A 19,137-nucleotide genomic window follows, 5' to 3' on the forward strand; every position below is an offset into this window, starting at 1 on the left:
TCCATTTTCAGTTGTCCAACAATTAATTTGTTCATTAGCATTCCTTATCTCTGGCTATGGGATCTGTAGTCGCAGTCCATATCCCTGATTTTATTGGTTGTTGGTTGGTTGTGAGGGTGTTAGGGGTGCTGTGGGCGTTGGGTGCGCGTGTGTATGGGGGAGTGACTAACCATAGACATAGAAAGGTAGACGCCTCCTCTGGCTCTGGAGCGTCTGTAAAAAAGGCAAGGCAATTTTTAAGGCAAGCTTCCAGAATTGTGAAGCACACTTCCGCATGCGTCACAGAAACGGAAGTTCGGTAGGCCAATCAGAGGCAGGTAGGGGTGGGTCTTTTCGTAACCCAGGCCAGGGTGCGTTCGGATATATAGGAACTGAGCGCACTGCTGTTCCCTCTGGTCGTTTGTCTATTTGAACGTGTCATAGATTCTGACAGAAATAAGCACTGTGATTGGCCAGTAGTCTCTGTGAGTGGCAGCGTGCCTTCAGCACTTCTGCCTATCCTTTTCTACAGGTCGCTCCAAACTGCAACGGCGAATGGCAGTTATTTTGTTGTCTAATTGTGCTCTCTTGGGCTCTCAGGCTGAACACAGACTACACACACAAAGCCAGCAGAGAGAGAGAGAGAGATAAATAGAGGGGCATTTTATTTACAAAGGACTTTTATTTAAATGCTGTGTTTGTAAATCACAGTATTCCTGTCTATTTTGTTTTCTCTAGACGAATAGAAATACACAGATGAGTCAAGAGAGATGAATAATGGTAATGAATCAAAGCTAAACATAATCAAATAATTAGTGAAATCACTGCATATAAACAACCGCCTTTCCTAAAAACTCCATAAAAACATCAATGTATAAACCGAGATGTTCCCCTCGCCACATTTCCAAATGTTTGCTTTGGCATGGATGTCATTTGCAATGTTGCCAAAGCAAAATGACTATTTCTTTCTCTCTCTCTCTCTCTCTCTCTCTCTCTCTCTCTCTCTCTCTCTCTCTCTCTCTCTCTCCCCAGATCCAACACACTCATTTCCATTCAATTTAATCTAGTATGTCATATTGGCAAGTGTAGTAGGCAAGGCACCATCACCAGAGCCATTGGAGAAATATGCTCAATTTATCATTCGTCGTACAGCGGTGTCGCATGGCGAAAGTAGCAGATCCTATCTTTCGGTTTTCGGCACAAAACCCTTGTACGACAACATATAAGTTGAGCTATAGACAATGAGAAAAGCCAACAACAGATTGTCCCTGGTGAATCCACATGGAGAGACGTGTTCTCAGCAGCAATAGACCGTCAGGGAACAAGCATGATTGATGCCCCGCAGTGTCCCACAGAGCCATGTCGGTGTCTGGAGGGAGAGGAAGTCAGCATATGAATTTAGAGGAGGTTATAGCGCGTGTGACAGGACATCGGTGCATTTGTGCCTGCGGGCCCGTGGCCCGGGAGAGACTGAATGACATGGAGAAAGAGAGAGCGGGAGAGTGAGACAGAGAGACAGAGACAAAGATTGGGACAAACAGACAGACAGTCAAAGAGAGAGAGACAGGCAAGAGAATAATAGATTAGACAGATTAGACTCATGACTCACTGATTACATTGCGTCTGTATTCATCTGTGTAATAACAAAGGAATGGTCTATTGTGATGACTGCATTGAATTCCATCGTGATTGCGTAATTTGTCAGCGGGGTTGTGTTGCGGAGGAGACTGAGCTTTGCAGCATGAAATCAGCATTAGTTGAGTCGAAGACGGCTTGTGTTTAAAAAAATGTTTTTTTGAGGCACCTGGGATGATCTAAACAGAAATTAAGTGTGTGTGTGTGTGTGTGTGTGTGTGTGTGTGTGTGTGTGTGTGTGTGTGTGTGTGTGTGTGTGTGTGTGTGTGTGTGTGTGTGTGTGTGTGTGTGTGTGTGTGACTGGGTAATTGTACATGGGAGTCCTCAAAAGTTTGAGAACCACTGTGCTACACTAAATGGAAGGAAGGTCCAATTTCTTTCCAATAGTCTTGAAAATTCACCTTTCAGGAGGCCAAAGTGGGAGTTAGTTATCACTTCTCCCTTAACCCTGCAAGGCCCACCGTAGTTTTTTGGCAACATTTCTATTTTATAAAAAAAAGAAAGTGATTAAATAATTAGTTTTCCTGCTCTTTTTTCACATCACCATTGGATCCTATTGTTTAGTATTACAATGCCATTGCATATTTGCATATAAATACCCCCCACAGAGGCTGACATTCACACCCCCCACAGAGGCTGACATTCCAGAGTCTGGACGAACAACATCTCACTTTTTCACTGAAGCTATTCCTCACAAAAACATAATTAAAATGCCTGTAATCATTTTTTGGTGATCATTAGAATGTCTAGAACATGTACATATGTTATTATTGTGAGAAATATCCCCAAAATGTAAATTAGAGTATCATTTATGATTTATGGCTATGGCAAAAACCTTTTTTTTAAACAACATTACATTTTCCTCTGATTAGGACTCCTACAACACCATCTGATTTTACACCATAGTTTTATTATCAACAGTCTGGAGTGTGCGTGCTTAATGCTGCTATTTTCATGACTCTTTGTGTTGGCCGGGTAAGCTGGGCTTTTTCAGCTGTACCACTGAAAGCCCTAACCAGGGTGAGATGCAACTCTGCAGTATACTCTCAACTACAGCATGGTTCGACTTCTGGTTGACATACACCAAAGGTCAGCCGCTGTTGGACCCGGGCGTAGACATTTTCTACCTGAATTCTCCACAGCAGGTGTACTGTATATTTATAAGCTCTGTATGGGAGACGAGTCAACGTAGGTTAACCGGGTCAGATCTGGGGTCGACTAACACCGCTTCTGTTTTCTTGACATTGAGGCTGCAGAAGTGTTCATAGCACCACCAGACCACGTTCAAAATCTCATGTTTGTACACACCCATATCTTGAAGAAGGCATTTACTTACCTGCCGACAGCAGTTTTTTCACATTGACATCACCATTGGATCCTATTGTTTAGTATTATAATGCCATTGCATATTTGCATATAAATACCCCCCACGGAGGCTGACATTCCAGAGTCTGGACGAAGCTTTTTCACTGAAGCTATTCCTCACAAAAACATAATTAAAATGCCTGTAATCATTTTTGGGTGATCATTAGAATGTCTAGAACATGTACATATGTTATTATTGTGAAAAATATCCCCAAAATGTAAATTAGAGTACATTTATGATTTATGATTCATTACATTTTCCTCTGATTAGGACTCCTACTACACCATCTGAATTTTTTTTTTCTTTTTCTTTTTTGGCAAGTAGAAATTAATTTGGGTCTTGCAGGGTTAAGTAGGCGAGAAGTGATCACTTCTCAGTTTACAGTTTACAGTTTAGGCATTTAGCAGACGCTTTTAATCCAAAGCGACTTACAATCAGCAGATAACATCACAATAATAAACAAGATAATATGTCAGTACATCATCAACAATATAACAAATGCAAAAGGATATCTATCTAGAAAAACACCATATAATCAAAGTTCTAAAAAACATAAAAAACAAAACAAATGCTAACTAGCTTCATGTATTCATTGATTTTTCTGTAGTGCTAAGGGTTTAGGTGGAGTCTGAAAAGGTGAGTCTTCAGTCCACGGCGAAAGCTAGCGAGTGAGTCCATTGTTCTAAGTGCGACAGGGAGTTTATTCCACAACTTGGGGGCCAGGAGGGCAAACTGTCTCGGACGAGTGGATTTTTGCCCTGGAGTTTTTAGCGAGGGTTCTGTCAGCATCCCTGTGTTGGCTGATCTAAGTGACCGGGTGGGGGTGTAGGGGTTGATCAGTTTCTGGAGGTATGGAGGAGCCATACCTTTGGCTGCTTTGAAGGTCAGCATCAGTGTTTTGTATTCAGTGCGGGCCGCAACCGGGAGCCAGTGGAGGCTGCGGAGAAGGGGAGAGACATGTGAGAACTTAGGCTGGTTGAAGACCAGTCGTGCTTCTCCCTCACAAAGTAAGGGGGGGGCTTACTTTACCCCCACATCTCCCCTTTTTTCTACTATGTACATATAGCTAGTGTTTTTACTTGCGCCAGCATAGTGCTCAAGTATGCGCAAAATCACAGTTCGGTGATTTTGTATGTGGCGTGTCTGTTTGCGTAATTGTCTGCGTTGCCAAACAGGGACCAACATTCTTGGTGACGTCACCATCATCTGCTGGCGCACATAGGATACATGATGCATGGCTACGAGTACACAAGTCGCAAGTTGGCACCTCGACAGAGTGCAGTCTAGTTGTACAGTACTTGTGATGATATTGAATGTTTTTGGAAAATTAATTGAATAACTAGGACCCCAATGGAAACAAGACAACTTTTTGGTGTAATCCTTTTAGACTACTGTAAGTGCTCGGATTTAAAGGACCATGATGGAAACAAGCCTACAGGCTTTCTTGTGTTTATATCCTTTTTAATTTATTTTCAACAAACGAATCAATCAATCCAAAAAAAAAAAAACTGTACTTAGCTGTTTTACATTTCTGTCTAATAAAATATTAATTCCAAAAATCAATGAAGCCAGACCAATTCACAAATGCAAATTACATGGAACCTCCAAGTAAATTGTCATTGGGCGCTTGGATACACCTGCTACAGCCAATTAGAGCAACAAATTGGAACATATATGAGGTTGGGCTTATTAATACAGTACTGTAGCTTGTTCCTTTTCAAGCAGAGAAATGTTGTGTCCTGGTCACAAACTTCCATACAACACAGTTAAACAATACACTAAATATGTCATGTTTGTGTTTAGAAATGGGCAATGCAATTCCATTTAATCATATTTGATCAGTTTGACAGTTTGGTCTGAGTTTCCTCTGGATGAGTTTGCACTGGACGGACCTTCAGAGTATTTATCAAACCTGCCCCATGTTAGCAGTGTTGATTTTGACAGCAAATTTTGATTTGGTTTTAGCCATAGTTTTTTGAATAAAACTGAAAAAAATATCTGCCGGAACAAATAAAAATAAAATAACTTGCAGATTTGTTTGGTACCCCAGGCTACACTTGCAAACTAAGGTTATTATAGTTAACCCAAACAAACAAAGTAACAAAACTACTGTAAACGTGAAAACATATTTTCATTAACTGAAATAAAAATGAAATAACCCTAACCACGTGAAACTTACCTGCTTATTGTAAAAAAAAAAGCATAAAAGCATCTGCTAAATGCCTAAACTGAAAACTGTAAACTGAAACTGTATACAAATTACAAAACAAGCTCAAAGGAACTAAAATGACAGTTTTCATCTTTGTCAATTCATTTCACATTATTTATTATTAGTATTACTAGAAGCTGGGCCGCCCTTCGGGCGGCCCAGCGTCTAGTCGGCGACCTGGCCAACTCGGAACAATGTAAATAGGGAATGAATGCCCCGCCCTTTAATGCAAACCCCATTATACCTGTTTTCATAGGACCCGTTTTGACCATCTGTCTGCCTGTGTCCATTTATGCCCATATATGGAGATATCTGTATCTGTCTGTCTGTCTGTCGGCGTCCATTTTATGTCCATATATGGAGATCACTGCAGTTATAGTTCTGGGTCCATTTTATGCCCATATATGGAGATATCTGTCTATCTGCGTCCATTTTATGCCCATATATGGAGTATCTGTCTGTGCCTCCAACTGTGTTGCAGACACAGTGCCGGTTCCCCCTTTAATGCAAACCTCATTATACCTGTTGTCATAGGACCCGTTTTGAACATCTGTTTGCCTGTGTCCATTTATGCCCATATATGGAGATATCTGTATCTGTCTGTCTGCGTCCATTTTATGCCCATATATGGAGATCTTTGACCATCTGTTTGCCTCTGTCCATTTATGTCCATATATGGAGATATCTGTATCTGTCTGTCTGCAATCCATTTTATGCCCATATATGGGGGCATTCATTTTATGCCCATATATGGAGAACGCGCGTGCCGGTGGGACGAACGGTTCTCGAGATACGCGGATTACACACTCACAGAGATTTTTTGTTGACTCATGTGGCGTACGTGATGTCAGAGCCTTTTATGAAGTGATGTCACAATGAGTCAGAGCTTACGCCGATTTCCTCCGGAACAGCCTGATGTCAACAATCAGCTCCGCATAAGGAGATTCCGAACGTTTTGCGCCGTTTGTATCTGTCTGTCTGCGTCCATTTTATGCCCATATATGGAGATCTTTGACCATCTGTTTGCCTCTGTCCATTTATGTCCATATATGGAGATATCTGTATCTGTCTGTCTGCAATCCATTTTATGCCCATATATGGGGGCATTCATTTTATGCCCATATATGGAGAACGCGCGTGCCGGTGGGACGAACGGTTCTCGAGATACGCGGATTACACACTCACAGAGATTTTTTGTTGACTCATGTGGCGTACGTGATGTCAGAGCCTTTTATGAAGTGATGTCACAATGAGTCAGAGCTTACGCCGATTTCCTCCGGAACAGCCTGATGTCAACAATCAGCTCCGCATAAGGAGATTCCGAACGTTTTGCGCCGTTTGTATCTGTCTGTCTGCGTCCATTTTATGCCCATATATGGAGATCTTTGACCATCTGTTTGCCTCTGTCCATTTATGTCCATATATGGAGATATCTGTATCTGTCTGTCTGCGTCCATTTTATGCCCATATATGGAGATCTTTGACCATCTGTTTGCCTCTGTCCATTTATGTCCATATATGGAGATATCTGTATCTGTCTGTCTGCAATCCATTTTATGCCCATATATGGGGGCATTCATTTTATGCCCATATATGGAGAACGCGCGTGCCGGTGGGACGAACGGTTCTCGAGATACGCGGATTACACACTCACAGAGATTTTTTGTTGACTCATGTGGCGTACGTGATGTCAGAGCCTTTTATGAAGTGATGTCACAATGAATCAGAGCTTACGCCGATTTCCTCCGGAACAGCCTGATGTCAACAATCAGCTCCGCATAAGGAGATTCGGAACGTTTTGCGCCGTTTGTATCTGTCTGTCTGCGTCCATTTTATGCCCATATATGGAGATCTTTGACCATCTGTTTGCCTCTGTCCATTTATGTCCATATATGGAGATATCTGTATCTGTCTGTCTGCAATCCATTTTATGCCCATATATGGGGGCATTCATTTTATGCCCATATATGGAGAACGCGCGTGCCGGTGGGACGAACGGTTCTCGAGATACGCGGATTACACACTCACAGAGATTTTTTGTTGACTCATGTGGCGTACGTGATGTCAGAGCCTTTTATGAAGTGATGTCACAATGAGTCAGAGCTTACGCCGATTTCCTCCGGAACAGCCTGATGTCAACAATCAGCTCCGCATAAGGAGATTCCGAACGTTTTGCGCCGTTTCGGAAAAAACGCGCGTCGGGTCGGGTCGAGGCCGGGCACTGCACTCCGCGCCGCGGCGGAGAACGCGCGTGCCGAATCTGAAGCCGGTGGGACGAACGGTTCTCGAGATACGCGGATTACATACACGCAGACAGACACGCAGAGACTTCTCGCATTTATACACTCACAGAGATTTTTTGTTGACTCATGTGGCGTACGTGATGTCAGAGCCTTTTATGAAGTGATGTCACAATGAGTCAGAGCTTACGCCGATTTCCTCCGGAACAGCCTGATGTCAACAATCAGCTCCGCATAAGGAGATTCCGAACGTTTTGCGCCGTTTCGGAAAAAACGCGCGTCGGGTCGGGTCGAGGCCGGGCACTGCACTCCGCGCCGCGGCGGAGAACGCGCGTGCCGAATCTGAAGCCGGTGGGACGAACGGTTCTCGAGATACGCGGATTACATAGATATCTGTATCTGTCTGTCTGCAATCCATTTTATGCCATATATGGGGGCATTCATTTTATGCCCATATATGGAGAACGCGCGTGCCGGTGGGACGAACGGTTCTCGAGATACGCGGATTACATACATACATACACACTCACAGAGATTTTTTGTTGACTCATGTGGCGTACGTGATGTCAGAGCCTTTTATGAAGTGATGTCACAATGAGTCAGAGCTTTCGCCGATTTCCTCCGGAACAGCCTGATGTCAACAATCAACCCCGCATAAGGAGATTCCGAACGTTTCGCGCCGGTTCGGGAAAACCGCGCGTCGGGTTGGGTCGAGACCCGGCACTGCACTCCGTGCCGCGGCGGGGAACGCGCGTGCCGAATCTGAAGCCGGTGGGACGAACGGTTCTCGAGATACGCGGATTACATACACGCAGACAGACACGCAGAGACTTCTCGCATTTATAGATAGATTATTGTAGCTGTACTAGTTTTATGCCAGCTGTCTTCTTCACCTCACGGCCTGGTAGCAGCGGTATAAAAGTGTGGAGAATGTGCTTGAGTCCCATTTGGATTCCTTTGGATTTGACTGGGTCTCAGATAAGAGCAAAGTGCCTTGTAGTGGAAGGTGATATTAACCCAGGCCTGAACACAATATGACGCAATATTTTATGCTTTAAATATAAAAAATAGCAGATATACAAGCTCACAGCGCGGCACCGAGTGCCGCGCTGCGAGCTTGTAGATCTGTTATTTTTGAAAAATCGTGAAAAAATGAATTTTGACCCGATTCTATAAGTGTCTTTTGAATCCTTCTAAGATTTTTTGAAAAAACCTATGTTTCTATGTCAGCAATCTGGCCAGCCATCGTCAAAGAAAAGGTCCTTTTCACTTCACTGGAGCTCAGTTAGTCGGTTCTCGAGAGACAGTGGTGCTCAAACCTTTTCATGTGAAGGACCCCCAAAATGATATGTATTTGGCCACGGACCCCCATCTCAAAATATCTAGTTCCAGGGACCCCCCAGAAGCTGAATTTGATTTAGAAACATGTGAGCAAGATTTGCACACATTTTCACGACTTTTTCAAAAATAGCAGATCTACAAGCTCGCAGCACGGCACTCGGTGCCGCGCTGTGAGCTTGTATATCTGCTATTTTTCACCGGTTAAAGCGTTCAATAATTCTAGGCCTAAATGGGTTAAGTGTGTGGAACATTTCTCAAGGGGAAACCTCCCATAAAATCTGAAAGTCAATTTGAAAAGCTCACACAAAAGAGGCTGCTTGTTGCTGTTGTTGCTCTGTTTTATAGTTGTTAAACGGATAGATGTTCATCTGTCATTTTACTGATGTTCTTTGTGTAGATGATGATGAGAGCAATGCTTGGAAAGCAGTGGTGTCAAATAACTAAGTACATTTACTTAAACAGCCGCTGACATTTAAAATAAAGGACGAAAAACATCTGTTTTATTTGCTAATATTTTTATGATGTTATTGTGGCCGATCTACAAGCTCAGATGCGACGCGTTGTGAGCTTGTAGATGTGCCATTTTCAACCATTTTGTACATTTACTTTTGGTACTTTAAACTAAGGGGAAGACCACCCATTTTCAACATTGAACTATGTCATTGCTATACCTTAGAGGAGTTGTGTGGAAATAAAAAAAGTGCCCCCCCTTCTGTGCTGCCTAGAACTGGAGGATTGATTTTGGGGTTTGTATTGTAAATTATACCGAGATTACATCATCACGGTGTACTTTACACTACAAACCCCAAAATCTGACACTTTTGTACTTTTACTCAAGTACATTTTGAATTCCGGACTTTTACTACAGAGTATCTCTATATTGCAGTACTTTTACTTAAGTAAAAAAATGTAGTACTTTTTTACCACTGTTGGAAAGCTCTTTCTAACAATGTTTCTCTGTGTGTGTGCGTGTGCGTGTGTGTGCGTGCGTGTGTGTGTGTGTGTGTGCGTGCGTGTGTGTGTGTGCGTGCGCGCAGGGGGAAGATGCCGTTCCATCATGTGCGAGCGGGTCTGCTCTACCCTGACAACTACCTGAGCAGTTCGCTGTCCGAGAGCAACCAAGCCTTCCAGCTCACCAGCATCTCCACGGAGGAGCTCGGAGGTGAGTGATGCAGGCAACCAGGCAACCAGCTAGAGCAGATAAGACAAGAAGATAAACACAGTCAGAGAGAGAGAGAGAGGGTAGCTACCCTCACAAAAAACATGCAGTAATTCTGGTCTCTATGCTGCCTCGCCCTGGCCAGCTGGGGTGCCCGATGGAGGGGAAAGGAACTGGTTGGAATAACGTGTTCCTTCCACGCGCTATACGTCCAACCCGGGAAAGCTCCCCGCTGTCAGGCGAGAAGAAGCATGAGGTTAGTCCGTTGCTCTCCCCAGTTTGGCAGAGGGAGAGTAGCACCCAGGATCACATTAGATAATTGACACCGGGTGAAAAAATGGGCTGTGTGAGGAAAGAAGTACTTGCAAGTTTTACTTACCTAAGTTTCATTACTGCAATGAAGATATACCCTGTTACAAGTAGAAGTCCCGTAAACACTAGCAAACCCGCTTTGACAGCGAGAGAGAAGATGGAGACAGATTAAAGAAAAAAGCCAATGTATCTCTCTTACCTCCGCCATCTGTGTGTGAGGAAATATTGTAAAATGTATGAGAAATGTTTTGTGTATTGAGCCTATCCCCTGAGATGAATCATAAAACAATTACAGCAAACCTCTCCATTACCAAATTACAGTGACAGAATTTAACAACATAGAAAATCGATGTAATCTGCCAATTAAGCATGCAGACCTAGAAACATCGGGACTGAAATAATCAAACGCTGCATCATTGAGCTGCAGCAGTGGCCTTTTTATTTAATTGTTCAGTGATTTTCTTTGAATCATTAAATGTATTTTTTCCCCTGTAAGCTCATAGATTGGATTCAGGGTCTTATATTTCCCAATATGCAATACTGGAGATAAAATGGAACCTAACAATTACTGTGGCATCTGAGTGAGCAGCATTATAAGGATGTCTTTTAACAATACCCAAAAGCTGGTCTTCCTTAATGAACACGATGTCTTCATTAAATGGGCTGTTGGCCAAAACACTTACAGACACACTTGATTACTTTTTTAATACACGTCTTGTTACTTTATTAATGGACTTTTATTTTTGTCTCCGCCCAATGAATTTGAGTGTGTTTATCTGTGTCTGTTCGTCTGTGTTTTTGCCCGTTAGCTAATATAGCAAGACTACTAAGCCGATTAGAATTATATTATGCATGTCCTAATGTCCACGGGACGCAGCGCACATTCTACGCACATTCTACTAGTGAGCCGCCTTAGGTCGGAGAGCATGATGGAGAGAGGGTTTGCAATGAATGCATGTGAAGGTAACAAATATGTTTATTTTGAAGGACTCGTAAACCGAATGTGGGCCACCGGCAATACACACCGGCAAATACACACCGGCAATACATTTTACGTCAAGTATATACAAGTATATGTTTCATTTAATCCACTTTCAAGTTGGTTGCTAGTTACACTGGTATTGGTGACCAGCTCTGCTGCATCAGGACTTTCCTGTCATAGAGTGTAGCATTGCAAATGCATTAAAAATAGTTTTTATTTCATAAAAGTGCTATGCACTACAATATGGAGTGCTGCTCCTCTCATTCGGGTCCCTTTTAGTTTGAATAATTTTCATACACTGATGGATCAGCTGGTTGGAACTCTTTGGCTGCATGCGCCATACTCTTTTTAATCAATCTTTTTATCAATTTAATTACATTCCTGTGCTGATTTGTTTTACCAGTCACCACTATAAACATAATTACACAAGGCATTAACAATCAGTATCTTTTATCATAACCACCTGTTGCCCCCTTCCTTTTTATAAACACGCACATCCCAAAAACGTCGTCATCACGTGTCCAGTTAGTTCGGACGGTAGAACGCTCACCTTCTAGACCAGTGGTTCTCAACCTGTGGGTCGGGACCCCCCCCCCCCCCCCCCCCCGACCCCCAGGGGGGTCCCCAGATGATGAACCTATTGTGCAACATTGTTTTCTAACTCAACAGTAAACAAACCACCATAAAGTTTAAGTGTATAGAGCAGGGGTCTTCAACGTTTTCAGGCCGGGGACCCCCAAACTGATGGGGAGATGGAGCAGGGACCCCCTACCACCTCGTAGGGTGGGGGGGGGGGGGTCGGGGCTACGACATATTTTTGGAGCTGTGTGGAACACAAGCTCCCTATACGTGGCCGTGTGTGTGGGTCTGTCTGTCTGTCTGCGTGTCTGCGTGTCTGTCTGTAGCCTGCAGTAACCTTTTCTGACCACACATGTTAAGGGAGGGGCGCTGTTGCACACACACACACACACACACACACACACACACACACACACACACACACACACACACACACACACAGCTCCACTACGAACAGAGGTTCGATTTTTATTTTAAACATGAACAAGTTACAGCGAGCAGGGTGGGCCGTACCACTACCATTTCTAAACATACTACTTATTAACTGAGAACCAATGTCAATAATATCAACAATCTGTCAATTGCATAGTAATCATGTATTCAAGCTATCCAAAATGGATAGAATCATGATTTATTTTTTAACATAAATGTGAAAAATGAAAAAAAAAAAAAAAAACATTTTTTTTTTTTTTTTTTTTTTTTTAGCAATAATTTCGCGGACCCCCTGCAGTACCTCCGCGGACCCCCTAGGGGTCGCGGACCCCCTGTTGAAGACCCCTGGTATAGAGGGTATCTGCACATTTCTAAAGTGACAATGTAAGGACTTTTTAAATACCTCTAGTCTGAAATGACAAATTAAACATTGGTCAAATTGTCAAATATTAGAGGGAGAAATTGTGAAAATAGCAGATCTACATGCTCACAACGCGTTGCGTTGCGAGACGTAGATCTGCTATAAAATAGACCCGTGTTATACAAAATGTAATGCCTCAACTCTTAGTGCTGTCAGGTTGGGGGTGTCCCCCATTAAATGTGATTATTTTGGGTGTCACGGCCTGAAAAGGTTGAGGACCACTGTTCTAGACCACAAGGTTTGGGTTTTATCTCGGGCATTAATACCAATTCAGCGTATATGAGCAGCATGGCTTGGGTGAGGAAAGACGTAAAGTGCTGGGCGCTGCCTCCCGGTAACTCTAGCGCATTGAAACGGGGATAGACTCCCACGTTCTCGGCTGATATACTGACTCTCCAACCTACTTACTAACTTACTTACATGAGCCAGAAAGACGGGAGGAGGTAGTGTGACTCCTGGCGGGGATTTGCACTACTTAGCGCCCCTTTCTAGTTTCCATCTTAATCCAGTGTCCCTAATAATCAAGCCATCAGGGGATTCACTGAACGAACAAAACAAAACTGGTTTAGCCAGCTCAAGCATTCACATCCCATCATATACAGTACATGAAGCCTTCAGCAGTTTGGCAGCCATTCTTTTAATGGACAGGAGGTTGTTTGATGTGCCGCGGCGCTATACTGGCCCGGCTCAACCGCAAGCAGTGCCTGATCCCTCTTCAGAGAGACACACAGGCTCTTCCAGGATCAGTTAGCGCAGAGAGAAGTCTAGTACAGCGCCGAGATTTGCTGGTGCCAATTCCTCTGCTTTCTGAGACATTTGTCATCCATCACTCTTATATGCTGCAAATAGGATCCGCAGCAGTCCTCTGTGTGTGTGTGTGTGTGTGTGTGTGTGTGTGTGTGTGTGTGTGTGTGTGTGTCTGTGTCTGTGTGTGTGTGTGTGTGTGTGTGTGTGTGTGTGTGTGTGTGTGTGTGTGTGTGTGTGTGTGTGTGCGTGCGTGCGTGCGTGCGTGCGTGCGTGCGTGCGTGCGTGCGTGCGTGCGTGCGTGCGTGCGTGCGTGCGCGCGTATGTGATGTGCGTGTGATGTGTGTTTTGGGGATTCGTTGCACATTCACAAATACACACTGACACATATACAGTAGTGGCAAACATGTAAATGCACTGTAAACACACACATGCAGTACATGCACACATTGCACTGCGCAGTAATCCATCGGCTCACTGGGATCCTATATAGAGAATGAGTGCACTCCTCTCTATTGAGCGAGAAACAAATATATCACCCTTTGTTTTTTGGACAGGGTGGTGGAAGCCACAGCCCCTCAAGCCCGGATTTATGCTGTCACGTGCCGTAAATAGCCGATCGACAAGCTCACAGCACATCGTGTCTGAGGCGTGTTGTCAGAAAGAGAGAGAGAGAGAGAGAGAGAGAGAGAGAGAGAGAGAGAGAGAGAGAGAGAGAGAGAGAGAGAGAGAGAGAGAGAGAGAAAGATAAGATACGATCATCTTTATTGTCCCCAATATAGATTTGCCTGCTTGCAGCTTAACAGGTTGCTTTGTAAATCACAATACAAAAACACAGCATGCACCGCATACAACATCAGGCATTGTTCCAGTGTGAAACGCCTTTCTGTGTTTACGAATTTGGTATGAAAGACTTTTTTGAAAATGGTTCTTGGTTGCTGCGGTGGCCCTATTGTGTCTTCGGCAGGGCAGTTTTATGAATTCTTTCAAGAGGGGATGAACGGCTTCAGACGCAATTTGTCTGGCTGTTTGTTTCACCTGTGTTTTAATACATACAAAAGCAGAGAGAGAAAAAGGTCTGAGAGAGAGAGACAGAGAGAGCAGCACAGAGATGGCTGTGCTCTAGTTACCAGCCTTAGGGGGGTATTTACTGACTGAACTCAGCAGACTGCTGAAGCAAAGACGGACACAAGATGTATAATCAGATACTGGCTTTATACCACAGACAGACAGACAGACAGACAGACAGACAGACAGACAGACAGGAGGAAGATACCTTTGTCAGGATGAGAATATTAGCGAGTGGCAGAGAGACAGAGAGGGAGATAAACAGAGACAAAGAGAGACAAAGACCCGCTGACTGAAAGGCTTGCACAGGTAGATTTTCATTGTTGGAGTTGAGGGAAAAGGAACTCAACTGGGGAAAGTCATGACCCGATTTCTTATTGCACATTCTGTAGGATTATTCTTCTTCTTCCCCAGTGTCAGTGAGTTACAGCTCACAATGCTTCGCAGCGCAACACGTTGAGAGCTTGTAGATGTGCCATTTCCAGTGTGCAACTTATTTATGAATGAAGTGTAACTGCAACCACTACCCCTATAACACCCCTAAATCTGACATCTGAATCCTAACCCTAAATCCAACCTGAATCCTAATTGTAAACTAACTGTAAACTATATTTCGTTTTTTGTTTAGTTTTTTACCTAGAAACCAGACGTTGCTCTTGTGAGGATCAGGGGAATTGTGTATTCTACTATACTTGGGTACATTTGGATCTCACAAGTACAGCAACACACACGCACGTGCACACGCAGACGCACGCACGCGCATACGTACTTACGCACGCACGCACGCACGCACGCACGCACGCACGCACAAAATGCGGCAGCATCAGGACAGAGATCAGGCATGTGCACACATAGACATCAAAGGGGGCTTGAGCCCCTGCCCTTTTATCCAACTGTAAAAAGTGCCTTCTCCAGACAATGAATGCAGTTTTTACTATGGTGAAAGAAATGCTAATGCCCTCCTTTCCATGACATACCTGAAGGCAGCATTCAAGAGAATTGCATTGCCTTGTCCAGACTCTCCAGACTCCAGACTCTCCTAAACTTGAATGCAGCATCTTATGTTGAAAGAATTGCCCTCTCTGTGTAGAACTCCATGCCGTTACGCCACAGTATTGCCTTTTGTTATGCTTAGTTTTGTGTGGTATCAAGTACTGAAAATGGCTGACCTGTGAGCTTGGAGGTCTGCTATTTTCAATATTTTCACCAAAAGGCCCTTTTAGAAATGTCAGCCCCTACCTCTCTAACATTTTCTGCGCGTCCCCGATGTTCACACACTCTAGCCCAGAGCTGCTGCATATTAAACTTGTTTGGATCGTTCAATGATCTTCTTTGAGCTCCTAGATCTGCATTCAGGGGCTTGTATTTCCCAATGCACAAGAGTGGAGACACGCTGGAACCTAACAACCGTGGCATCCTGTGTGAGCAGTAATAAGTTAAGGAACAGGATGTCTTCAAAAAAAGGGGAAGTTGGCTTTTTCCACCGAATCACACACTGCAAAGAAATCAAGACACTTGCACACACTCGATGTGTTTGTGTATCGTCGTTGTCGGGTGGAAACCTTCTATGTCCAAAACTGTTTGTTTTGTATTTATCATTTTTAAAATTATTTAAACTAGTGAAAACAGCCGATCTACAAGCACACAACGCCTTGCACCGCGAGGCATTGTGTGCTTGTAGATCAGCTGTTTTCCTACTTTTGTGCGATGTCCATATGATGAAGCAGTGCTTTAGTTTGCGAAAAAATGTACACATTTGAAACTTGGAGAGATGAGGTTTCTGCCCGACAGTGACGTGCGTGTGTGAAATCTATTCATTTTGACATAATTTGATACAGTTTTCCTGCATAAAACTGGGTACACATGGAGATGGAGTGTGCAACAGATTACGCCCTCTTTTTACAGTCATCAGAGTATATGTAATCTACACCTTGCCAATATCTGGTGTGTGTTTACTTTCTCATTGGAGATTGTTTACATAAGTTTGCCCCAATTTGTAATCCAATTCCTAGCCCTGGCATTGCGGCTTTCAATACAGTGTACGTTTCAGACTCAAGATTCTGTGACACTTTGCATCTGTGCCATATTGTATTTCTCATCCACTTCACCTGATCTGTTTATAGTGCTGTATTTGTGCTTTGAGTAAACTTTGTACTGATTCTCCTTCTTACTTTGTTAGTTATTGTGCATATGCCCTGGACAGACAGAGGCCTCTATATACTACAAATACTGTAGGAGCTGTTGTTATACAATACGTCCTAGGTAAGGGCTGGTTGCCACCTTTGTACTTTTTGATAGCGTAGTTAGGGAGACTGACTTTAATTTTGGTTATGATTAGTTAGATACGCCAGTCTGCCTTTTCTTTTCTAGCTGCTTTGTTTGTTTTGTTTACATATTATTACTTTCTAAATCTTTGAATCCAGTGTCCACAACAATCAAAACCATCGACGGATTCACTGAACACTTTTACAAAACAGAACTGCCTTAGCAACTCAAGCGTTATGTAACCGCCGTAGATGAAGCCATCAGCAGTCTGGTTGGTCAACGTGTTTTTTGAAGGACAAAGTGAGAAGATCACAGCATTGAATAATCACTTAAATGATTGATGACAATCTCTTCGGGCGGGCGGCTGATGTGTCATGCAAGGACAGCTTAAAATGTGGTTTTCAGAATATTCCCAGTGTGAGTTGCTTAAAGAATCAACCCCTGGCAGTGTGATAAGGCTTTATCTCAGCCATGGCAGTCAGTCACATATACAAAGCAGCGTGGCTGTTTGATGTGGACAGCAAAGCTACGCCACTGGCCCGCTCATCGCAAGCAGTGCCTGATCCCACTTCAGAGAGAGATTTCACACGCAGTCTCTTCTTCCAGGATCACCCACCAGTTAGCACACAGATAGAAGTCTAGTTTATCAGCCCTGAGATTAGCTGGAGTCACTCAGCTCCCGGAGTCATTGCCATCCATCGCTCCGGAATCAGGATACAGGAAGAGTGTGTGTGTGTGTGTGTGTGTGCGTGCGTGTGTGCGTGCGTGCGTGCGTGCGTGCGTGTGTGTGTGTTTGGCCAGTCAAACTAACTGGGCTGAGAGCAGGTGTGTCTACAAACCTGTTGGGCATTCAGATAATCGATGCACAGATGATAAATCAGCCATCCCCACACACAGAGGAGAGCCTCTGTCCAGACTACATAACATTACATCTGCTCCTCCCGGTGCCATTTAATGTCTGTGTGAAGCAATTATGCAATCAATAAATAGCCTGGCATGGCTAATATCACTGCGTAGTAGGGATGCACAATGCACCGATATGGACATTCTTGGCCGATACCAATAGCGATTTTAAAAAATAACAATTTAGTTGATGACCGATACTGATACCGATATTTGTTATTATATTTATTTCCCCCTTTTGTGCCAGGGAAACAAATACATCTTAATTTTAAGAAATAACTGTTCAGAATCTACAGCTTGGTAAGCTGCAGATAACAATATTCATTCATAGTCATCTTCCCAGCTAGTGTACCACTCTGAGGTACAGTAGTAGTGAAGAAACGACAGTGTGATTTTGGACCAAAGTTCTCCCTTTCTTTCTGGTTAGTACTACAGCGCTGTACTGTACCTCAGATATAAACCTGTGTAGTAGCCATCACTAACACCAATGGACGTTTATTGATATCCGTGGGGAGATTCAGTTGTTGTAGCAGCAACATCAGTAAACATGATACACAGGATAGGTACAGGTAAGACTAGAGAAAATAAGAACATTATAATGTTGTGTAAAACAGAAATTCGCCACGGACAAGACCAATTCTTTGCCAACAACACATTAAATGTGTCGTTGGCAAAGAATTGGTCTTGTCCGTGGCAAATTTCTGTCAAATTTCTTCTGTGTATGGACACATCGATGACCCCTGCTAGAGAGAATAAAATACAAAATGTAACAAATAGATATACCTTGTAATACACCAGTTTGAATCGACACAAAGTGAAGCACAATTATTGTTATTGCTAATTTACAACTCACACAGTTGTCATTTTCATGCACCCTGCACCCATGATGTGAAAGTACCAAATGTACTCGCGCCCATGGGTGTATTGTTTCCACTAGACATTTTGCGATGAGAAGAGAGCAGTTTTCCCCATCTCCTCCTGACATCATTACATCACATTATTCTGCTCTCCCAGATGTTTATGTGCTTCACTTGGAGGACGAGCAGACCCATTTTCTCAGCAGAAAACTATTTGTTTCTCCTCTATTATTTAAGTAAGCAATTCACCATGGTGCAGTCGCTCCTGGATCTCAAAGGGAATGGGGAAAGACACAGTGATTGGTCAAAGAAATCTAATTTATTGTTACTCCTGGTGCTCAGGTGGTGCAGGGATAAAGTATCTACTGACCACCAGTCTGGGACACACCTTTTTGACTTCTACTACTTTTAAAGTGACCAGCTCAACAATATATACCCACCCAAAAAATTATTATCCCATTTCTGAAAATACAGACAAACGCACTTAGAATGGGAAATAGTGGGGGGAAATTCTGTAATGGAATGGAAGTGGTATGGTAGTAGGTTTTCGGGTTCTTTGCCATGCACATTCTTTGTAATGGAACTGACCTTTGCGCGCAAAACAAAGCGCTGCATTGGGAGTTTGCCTATAGAGGCCGTTAAGGG

At 43.4% G+C, this 19,137-nt stretch overlaps 1 protein-coding gene across 1 annotated transcript in view; it reads left to right on the forward strand.

Annotated features, from left to right (window-relative positions):
* Positions 1–9,808: 9,808 nt before the first annotated feature.
* LOC308304464 (calcium-binding protein 8-like) overlaps positions 9,809–19,137 on the forward strand; it is a gene marked incomplete at its 3' end in the record, with an annotated part of 59,468 nt that continues 50,139 nt past the window's right edge. Inside the window, exon 1 of the mRNA XM_080749064.1 lies at positions 9,809–9,932. Coding sequence (XP_080605190.1) covers positions 9,815–9,932 — 118 coding nt within the window. The 5' untranslated portion in view covers positions 9,809–9,814. The remainder of the gene's footprint in view (positions 9,933–19,137) is intronic.

This window comes from Nannobrachium achirus (assembly GCF_963921795.1).
Source record: "Nannobrachium achirus genome assembly, chromosome: 19".
NCBI classification, from domain to species: domain Eukaryota; kingdom Metazoa; phylum Chordata; class Actinopteri; order Myctophiformes; family Myctophidae; genus Nannobrachium; species Nannobrachium achirus.